This window comes from Procambarus clarkii, chromosome 50 (genome assembly GCF_040958095.1).
Source record: "Procambarus clarkii isolate CNS0578487 chromosome 50, FALCON_Pclarkii_2.0, whole genome shotgun sequence".
Classification (NCBI taxonomy): Eukaryota; Metazoa; Arthropoda; class Malacostraca; order Decapoda; family Cambaridae; genus Procambarus; species Procambarus clarkii.
In genome coordinates this window covers 5,349,851-5,359,850 of record NC_091199.1, presented here as the reverse complement: position 1 = coordinate 5,359,850, position 10,000 = coordinate 5,349,851, and the positions used below count along the sequence as shown (strand labels likewise).

Here is a 10,000-nt window from a genome sequence, read left to right as displayed (position 1 = left end):
GACTCTGCTTAGTTAGGAGGCACTGCTAAGTTAGGAGACTCTGCTTAGTTAGGAGTCACTGCTAAGTTAGGAGACTCTGCTTAGTTAGGAGTCACTGCTAAGTTAGGAGACTCTGCTTAGTTAGGAGGCACTGCTAAGTTAGGAGACTCTGCTTAGTTAGGAGGCACTGCTAAGTTAGGAGACTCTGCTTAGTTAGGAGTCACTGCTATGTTAGGAGACACTGCTTAGTTAGGAGGCACTGCTAAGTTAGGAGACACTGCTTAGTTAGGAGTCACTGCTAAGTTAGGAGACTCTGCTTAGTTAGGAGGCACTGCTAAGTTAGGAGACTCTGCTTAGTTAGGAGGCACTGCTAAGTTAGGAGACTCTGCTTAGTTAGGAGGCACTGCTAAGTTAGGAGACACTGCTTAGTTAGGAGGCACTGCTAAGTTAGGAGACTCTGCTTAGTTAGGAGGCACTGCTAAGTTAGGAGACACTGCTTAGTTAGGAGGCACTGCTAAGTTAGGAGACTCTGCTTAGTTAGGAGGCACTGCTAAGTTAGGAGACACTGCTTAGTTAGGAGGCACTGTTAAGATAGGAGCAGTGACCCTAACACGTACGTTAGGAGACTAGTGTTATATGAAAAAGGCGGAGCCCCAGAGTCTGAATTCAACCTTGCTGGCTCAAAATATTAGAGAAGTTTACCACCAGTTATCCAGGAGACAAAGATATTACATAAAGATAATAGAAAGCTGAACCTCACCAACTTGGAGGACAATAACAGTGGACATGATCACGACATACAGAATGCTGACGGGGCCATCGGCCTGGCTGACAGACAGACGGATATGGAAAGGACAAAAACAGGACGGCAGAGGCGGCCAATAATGACCTCAAACAGCTAGAGGGATAACAGGAGACTTTAACATCAGGAAACTCTACCATTGGAACAATCACAGAAATTTGTTAATGTTAGGGGCCTCGTAGCCTGGTGGATAGCGCGCAGGACTCGTAATTCTGTGGCGCGGGTTCGATTCCCGCACGAGGCAGAAACAAATGGGCAAAGTTTCTTTCACCCTGAATGCCTCTGTTACCTAGCAGTAAATAGGTACCTGGGTGTTAGTCAGCTGTCACGGGCTGCTTCCTGGGGGTGGAGGCCTGGTCGAGGACCGGGCCGCGGGGACACTAAAGCCCCGAAATCATCTCAAGATAACCTCAAGATATCTCCAAAAAAAGGAGATTAAACCAGGCTATACAAACTGGTTTAACTATAAAAATGGTTTATGGTTTAACTAACTATAATAATTATAAATGAACAAATCCACACGGGCCGTGACGAGGAGTTGTGTAAAACCCTGATTTGTGTCTCGGAGAGGCTGCAGGCTCCAAGTTAGGTACAACTTCTGGTTTCAACTCTTTTGACCATGTCGTAGCTCACTCCATTAAGGCAGCGTCTGGGATGATCTGGGACGTAGGTTCGAATCCTCGTCACGGCCCTTGTGGATTTGTTCATTTGATACATCACGCTATTGTGATTTCTGTGTGTTATAATATAGTTAGGTTTAACTACACAACCAGCTGTATAGCCCAAGAGCTGAAGCTCGCCTCCCAGCACCTCTGCTACAGGAGGTGATCTTGAGGTTATCTTGAGATGATTTCGGGGCTTTTATGTCCCCGCGGCCCGGTCCTCGACCAGGCCTCCACCCCCCAGGAAGCAGCCCGTGACAGCTGACTAACACCCAGGTACCTATTTTACTGCTAGGTAACAGGGGCATAGAGTGAAAGAAACTCTGCCCATTGTTTCTCGCCGGCGCCTGGGATCGAACCCGGCACCACAGGATCACAAGTCCAGCGTGCTGTCCACTCGGCCGACCGGCTCCCTCCTAGGAGAATACATAATATTCACAGTACCCAAACACACTGAGACCAAACACTCAGACTGTCTCTCAAACAGCCTTGTATATGTACATGTATATATATGAATATGTGTACATGCATATATAACATTAATAATAGTGTAACTATCTTGAGGTTATCTTGAGATGATTTCGGGGCTTTAGTGTCCCCGCGGCCCGGTCCTCGACCAGGCCTCCACCCCCAGGAAGCAGCCCGTGACAGCTGACTAACACCCAGGTACCTATTTACTGCTAGGTAACAGGGGCATTCAGGGTGAAAGAAACTTTGCCCATTTGTTTCTGCCTCGTGCGGGAATCGAACCCGCGCCACAGAATTACGAGTCCTGCGCGCTATCCACCAGGCTACGAGGCCCCCCCTCGTAGCTAGCCCCCTTTAACTAGCGTCTAAAGAGTGTTAATTACTTAGCTAAACGAACTAGAAGGTTCAGTTCCTGAACCGATTATGTGCCTCTGTAACACCACCGCCCACGGGATGGGTATGGGGTGCATAATAAAGAAAGAGATTGAATACATATGCTGTCACTCCGTCCACCTGTACCACTAGCCCATCTATACGTCGACTAGATCTAGGGCCCAGGAGCTACAGCACTTCCTGGGTTAACTGTCCTAATATGTGGCAGTCAATATGCAGCTCTCAAACAACAACAATATATAATACAATTAAAACAGATTTTTTTTATTATAGATCAATATAAACACATAAGAAAACGGATTTTTTTATTATAGATCAATATAAACACATAAGAAAACGGATTTTTTTATTATAGATCAATATAAACACATAAGAAAACGGATATTTTTATTATAGATCAATATAAACACATAAGAAAACGGATCGAATAAAAGCAATAACTCAAATAAACACAAAGACATTAACTAAAATTATCTATAACTTATTATGGGGGGCTATAGAAGATGGGGTTAAAGTTAACATGTGTTATGGGGGGACAACCGACCAAGTCACGGGGTTTCATTCCAAGCAGGACGGAAGCGTTTGGGCAAACTTTCCTTACACCTGGGTAGATACATATACCAGCTGCCTCGTATGGACCAATAGGCCTTCTGCAGTTACCTGCATTCTTATGTTCTTATGATGCCTCTCTTCACATACTAGTAAACAGGTCTACCTGGGCGTTGTAGCAGACTGTTGTGGGTTGCATACTGCTGGAATGTCAGTCGTTGGCCTAAAGGCCTACGGGGGGCCTCAATAAACATAATAGGCCTGTCTCAAACAATGGAAAACAATTTAGGGAATTCCTTTTAGCATTTTAATTACTGTTCACGTCCCCCCCTCCTCCCCCCCCTTACCCGTCTCTCCCGCTGCGAGCATTAGAGTTACGAGTAATTAGTTTCAGAGTAATTGGCAGTTGTTTGTTGATGTTCGTCAATAATAATCATGTATTCTGCCTTGTGGATAAAGAGAAAGAGCAGAGAGAGAGAGAGAGAGAGAGAGAGAGAGAGAGAGAGAGAGAGAGAGAGAGAGAGAGAGAGAGAGAGAGAGAGAGAGAGAGAGAGAGAGAGAGAGAGACAGACAGACAGAGAGACAGAGAGAGAGAGAGACAGACAGACAGACAGACAGACAGACAGACAGACAGACAGACAGACAGACAGACAGACAGAGAGAGAGACAGACAGACAGAGAGACAGACAGAGAGACAGACAGAGAGACAGAGAGAGAGACAGAGAGACAGACACACACATGATCGTGACCAGGATACACTACCCCCCCTCCCCCCCATCACCCTAGTGACCCAACCGCCCCAGGACCAGAGGAGGGCGAGCGCCCCCTGGACATGCGCGGGAAACATCACCACAACAACAGAGAGTTCGTGAGCGTCACTAATCCAGACGACTCTCTAATGCCGGATTACCAAGCGTTCTCGGCCCATTTTTGCTCTTAACTGTGTGTAGTCGTTAATGGGATTCAGCGCTGGGCCCCCCCACCTCTTAAGGGGGTGGGTCCCCCCTCTATGTGAGCTTACACAGTACAGGGGGGGCCCACTGCCACACACAACATGGATACAGTACCCCACTACAGCCGTGTATGTATCTACTACACATACATGTGTACACCGCCCAGCAGCTGACCGCGGCCAAATATAACCCTGAGGTCAACTGACGTCACACTCCAGAGAGGCAAAAACCAGTAAGGTTGGTTGTAAAACCGGTTCATGATTCCTGTTCTAGGCGCACCCAGGGGAGACTAGATGCTACCACGGCCCTCTGTGCTCCACACCTGCGTACCTGGGCGTATGGGGGGTTATCCTGCTGTGATATCTTCCCACGGAGATATCATCCCACGGAGATATCATCCCACGGTGATATCATCCCACGGACATATCATCCCACGGACATATCAGCCTACGGAGATATCAGCCTACGGAGATATCATCCCACGGTGATATCATCCCACGGAGATATCATCCCACGGAGATATCATCCCACGGAGATATCATCCCACGGAGATATCATCCTACGGAGAAATTAGTCCACGGAGATATCAGCCCACGGAGATATCAGCCCACGGAGATATCAGCCCACGGAGATATCATCCTACGGAGATATCATCCCACGGAGATATCAGCCCACGGAGATATCATCCTACGGAGATATTAGTCCACGGAGATATCAGCCCACGGAGATATCATCCTACGGAGATATTAGTCCACGGAGATATCAGCCCACGGAGATATCAGCCCACGGAGATATCAGCCCACGGAGATATCATCCCACGGAGATATCATCCTACGGAGATATTAGTCCACGGAGATATCATCCTATGGAGATATTAGTCCACGGAGATATCAGCCCACGGAGATATCAGCCCACGGAGATATCAGCCCACGGAGATATCAGCCCACGGAGATATCATCCCACGGAGATATCAGCCCACGGAGATATCATCCTACGGAGATATTAGTCCACGGAGATATCAGCCCACGGAGATATCAGCCCACGGAGATATCAGCCCACGGAGATATCAGCCCACGGAGATATCATCCCACGGAGATATCATCCCACGAAGATATCATCCCACGGAGATATCATCCTACGGAGATATTAGTCCACGGAGATATCAGCCCACGGAGATATCAGCCCACGGAGATATCAGCCCACGGAGATATCAGCCCACGGAGATATCATCCCACGGAGATATCAGCCCACGGAGATATCATCCCACGGAGATATCATCCTACGGAGATATTAGTCCACGGAGATATCAGCCCACAGAGATATCAGCCCACGGAGATATCAGCCCACGGAGATATCATCCTACGGAGATATTAGTCCACAGAGATATTAGTCCACGGAGATATCAGCCCACGGAGATATCAGCCCACGGAGATATCAGCCCACGGAGATATCAGTTCACGGAGATATCAGCCCACGGGGATATCATCCCAAGGAGATATCATCCCACGGTGATATCGTCAAACGGAGATATCATTCCACGGAGATATCATCAAACGGAGATATCATCCCACGGAGATATCACCTCTAGGAGATATCATCCCACGGTGATATCAGCAAACGGAGATATCATCCCACGGTGATATCATCAAACGGAGATATCATCAAATGGAGAAATCATCCCACGGAGATATCATCCCCCAGCAATATTATCCCACTGTGACATTATCCCACAAAGATGTTATCCAACAGCGATATCATCCCACTAAGATATCATACGGGTGCTATCCAACAGCTATATTATTCTACAGTGATAATATTCCCATGCGATAATATTTCACTGTACTCACATAGTTGTGTTTGCGGGGGTTGAGCTCTGGCTCTTTGGTCCCGCCTCTCAACCGTCAATCAACTGGTGTACAGATTCCTGAGCCTACTGGGCTCTATCATATCTACATTGTAAACTGTGTATAGAGTCAGCCTCCACCACATCACTGCCTAATGCATTCCATCCGTTAACTACTCTGACACTGAAAAAGTTCTTTCTGACGTCCCTGTGACTCATTTGGGTACTCAGTTTCTACCTGTGTCCCCTTGTTCGTGTTCCACCCGTGTTAAATAATTTGTCTTTATCCACACTCTCAATTCCTCTAATAATTTTGTAAGTGGTGATCATGTCTCCCCTTGCTCTTATGTCTTCCAGGGACGTGAGGTTTAATTCCCGTAGCATTTCCTCGTAGCTCATACCTCTCAGCTCTGGTACTAGTCTGGTGGCATACCGCGGAATCTTCTCTAACTTTGTCTTATGTTTAACTAGGTATGAACTACTTAAACCAGGCTGGAGCTGCATACTCCAGGATTGGTCTGACATAAGTGGTATACAGGGTCCTGAACGATTCCTTGCACAAGTTTCTAAAGGCAGTTCTTATGTTGGCCAGTCTAGCATATGCCGCTGATGATATCCTTTTGATGTGGGCCTTTGGGGACAGGTTCGGTGTGATATCAACCCCCAGATCTTTGTCTCTATTTGACTCTTGCAGGATATCACCTCCCAGATGGTACCTTGTGTTCAGCCTCCTGCTCCCTTCGCCTAATTTCATTACTTTACACTTTCCTGAGTTGAACTTTAGTAGCCATTTTCTAGACCATTCCTCCAGTTTGTCCAGGTCGTCCTATAGGCTCTGTCTATCTTTTATCTGCTTAGATTCTTCTCGCAATTTTTGCATCATCAGCAAACATTGAGAGGAATGAGTCTATACCCTCTGGAAGATCGTTTACATATATTAGAAACAGGATGGGTCCGAGTACAGAGCCCTGTGGGACCCCGCTGGTGACATCTCGCCACTCTGATGTCTCCCCCCTCACAGTTACTCACTGTTTCCTGTTGCTTAGATACTCCCTTATCCACTGGAGCACCTTACTTTTTACTCCTGCCTGTTGCTCCAACTTTTTTAACAGCCTTTTATGGCTGTGTCAAAGGCTTTCTGACAGTCAAAGAAAATGCAGTCTGCCCACCCATCTCTTTCCTGAAATAATTGTTGTTGCCTGGTCATAGAAGTCTATTAAGCCTGTGAGGCACGATTTACCATCTCTGAACCCATGCTGGTAGTGTCTTACAAAGCTATTTCCCTCCAGATGCTCTACGAGCCTTTTCCTCACAATCTTCTCCATCACCTTGCATGGTATACAAGTTAGGGGGAACTGGGCTGTAGTTCAGTGCCTCTTGCCTGTCACCCTTCTTGTATATTGGGACTAAATTAGCTATCTTCCAACTTTCCGGCAGGTCTCCTGCTTCCAGCGACCTGTTATACACCATAGAGAGTGGCACACTTAGTGGTTCTGCACCTTCCTTTAGTATCCATGGTGAGATTCTGTCAGGCCCAACAGCCTTTGTCACATTCAGCTCCAACAGATTCCTTTTGACCTCATCTCCTGTACTGAAAGTATGCAACAATACGCCACTTTCAGACTTGATACACCCGTGAGAGATAACTAACCTTATAAGGCCACAGAAGGGACCAACCTTGCACTAGGGACCAACACAGCCTCACCAGGACACACTCACACCAGCCTCGCCAGGACACACTCACACCAGCCTCACCAGGACACACTCACACCAGCCTCACCAGGACACACTCACACCAGCCTCACCAGGACACACTCACACCAGCCTCACCAGGACACACTCACACCAGCCTCACCAGGACACACTCACACCAGCCTCACCAGGACACACTCACACCAGCCTCGCCAGGACACACTCACACCAGCCTCGCCAGGACACACTCACACCAGCCTCACCAGGACACACTCACACCAGCCTCACCAGGACACACTCACACCAGCCTCGCCAGAACACACTCACGCCAGCCTCACCAGGACACACTCACACCAGCCTCACCAGAACACACTCACACCAGCCTCACCAGGTCACACTCACACTACATATTTTGCAATATGTTCCGCACATTGCACTCTAATTTCAGAATCCTCGAATGATATGCATTTTAATACAATTTCGTGATCAAATTCGCAAAGGCACAAGACAGACAAGATTATAGGTTACGTAAGTGGCTCCTGTGAGTGAAGCCACTGTTGGTGGCTCCTGTGAGTGAAGGCACTGTTGGTGGCTTCTGTGAGTGAAGACACTGTTGGTGGCTTCTGTGAGTGAAGGCACTGTTGGTGGCTCCTGTGAGTGAAGGCACTGTTGGTGGCTCCTGTGAGTGAAGGCACTGTTGGTGGCTCCTGTGAGTGAAGCCACTGTTGGTGGCTCCTGTGAGTGAAGGCACTGTTGGTGGCTCCTGTGAGTGAAGACACTGTTGGTGACTTCTGTGAGTGAAGACACTGTTGGTGACTCCTGTGAGTGAAGGCACTGTTGGCCGCTCCTGTGAGTGAAGCCACTGTGGTGGAGGTAAATATAGAGATAAGAGAGTGGTGGAGGCGGGCCAGGCTGATATATGGGCGTCTCAGAGTGGCAGGGAAAAGCTCCCAGGCGCGGACGGAAGACTGTCACCTTGACGAGGCCCAACCAGTCACGTCTCACCTCCAGGAAGTGGCGTTGGGGGGAGGGGGGAGGATAGGGGGTGAGGGATAGACGGGAGGACAGGAGGGCAGGGACGGGGGACTCCTGGTAAGGGGGGATAAGATACAGCCTTAGGCATAATTTTCGCCATTATCCTCCATTATATCTGTCTTAAAATTTAACACAATAAAAAAAATACATTTTTTTTTTTGGTATAACCAAAAACGTTAAAAAATACAGTAGATTTGCCTAATCAGATAAGTAATAAAATACCTTAAAAAATACAATTGGCATTAAGAAACGCCCGAAACGCTTTGCGTAATAGTGGCTTTAGGCATTGTATGTACTAGCTCTTATCTATAAAGTCAACAAACTTTGTAAAATCTCTTTATGTATGTACCTTTGCCTAAATAAAAATTATTATTATTATTATTATTATTATTATAAGATACTAAAGGTGCTCATTGTGAACTAAAACTTTTCTTCGTCAATCCCGACTGGTCCTTGTTGGGCACGTCCACAACAGTAATTACTGGGAAAATTGTGTGAAGCTTGCCCCGAGCGTTTGGCCTCCGACCTCACACAAACACAGTGATTTGACACTAGAGATGTTACCTGGTGGTGACTGTGTTAGTCTGTCTGTCCTCCTCTTCCTCCCTGTACCACCCCCCCCCTCTTTCTCTCCCCCTCCTCCCCCCTCTTTCTCCCCCTCCTTCCCTCCCCTCCCCTCTCTCCCTCCCCTCTCTCCCTCAACCCCTCCCCCCTCTCCCTCCTCACCTTCCTCTCCCTACAAGAACACCTCACATCAGCCATATCATTTTTACGGGCTCGCCATAGCCCGTGCTACATGGACACTTCGTTCTGAGTAGCTGAATCTGAAACAACAAGAACAACAACAGCCATGCCATCACACACCCCCCATAAGATCTAAGGGGAGGAACCCGGCAGTTAATGGGTGTCAGTAGTACAGTCGGATTCGTTCGCGCTTACAATCCAGAATTCCGGGTTCGAATCCCGATCGGGACAGAAATGGTTCGGCGCGTTTTCTATCACCTAAAGGGCCTGTTCACCTGGCTGTATCTATAGTTACCTGGGAGTTAGCTTGTATGTGGGGATTGACCCCTGGGCGGGGTCAGTAATTCGAGGTTAAGGCAGAGATTGATATAAGTCTAACGTTTATATAGGCCCTGGCTGCCTGTCCCCCTACACAATTAAAATGAATTATTATTAAATGAACAAATCCACAAGGGCCGTGACGAGGATTCGAACCTGCGTCCGAGAGCATCCCAGAACGAATTATTATTAATTATAACAAAGTCACTGGTGTAATTAGAAAATGGAGGCAGAGATCAGGGACAGAAAACGGACATACCTTTACAGGGGGGAGTAACATATTTCCCTCTGACGGTTCTTGAGGTTATCTTGAGATGATTTCGGGGCTTTAGTGTCCCCGCGGCCCGGTCCTCGACCAGGCCTCCACCCCCAGGAAGCAGCCCGTGACAGCTGACTAACACCCAGGTACCTATTTTACTGCTAGGTAACAGGGGCATAGGGGGAAAGAAACCCTGCCCAATGTTTCTCGCGGGCGCCTGGGATCGAACCCAGGACCACAGGATCACAAGTCCCGCGTGCTGTCCGCTCGGCCGACCGGCTTCCATAACCACGGTTATGGAAG

General features: G+C 47.9%; 1 protein-coding gene across 1 annotated transcript in view; it reads left to right on the top strand.

Annotated features, from left to right (window-relative positions):
* Positions 1–10,000, top strand: part of LOC123751889 (uro-adherence factor A-like) — a 25,707-nt gene that overhangs the window by 15,230 nt on the left and 477 nt on the right. Inside the window, exons 2-3 of the mRNA XM_069303370.1 lie at positions 4,717–5,442; positions 7,087–7,166. Coding sequence (XP_069159471.1) covers positions 4,717–5,442; positions 7,087–7,166 — 806 coding nt within the window. The remainder of the gene's footprint in view (positions 1–4,716; positions 5,443–7,086; positions 7,167–10,000) is intronic.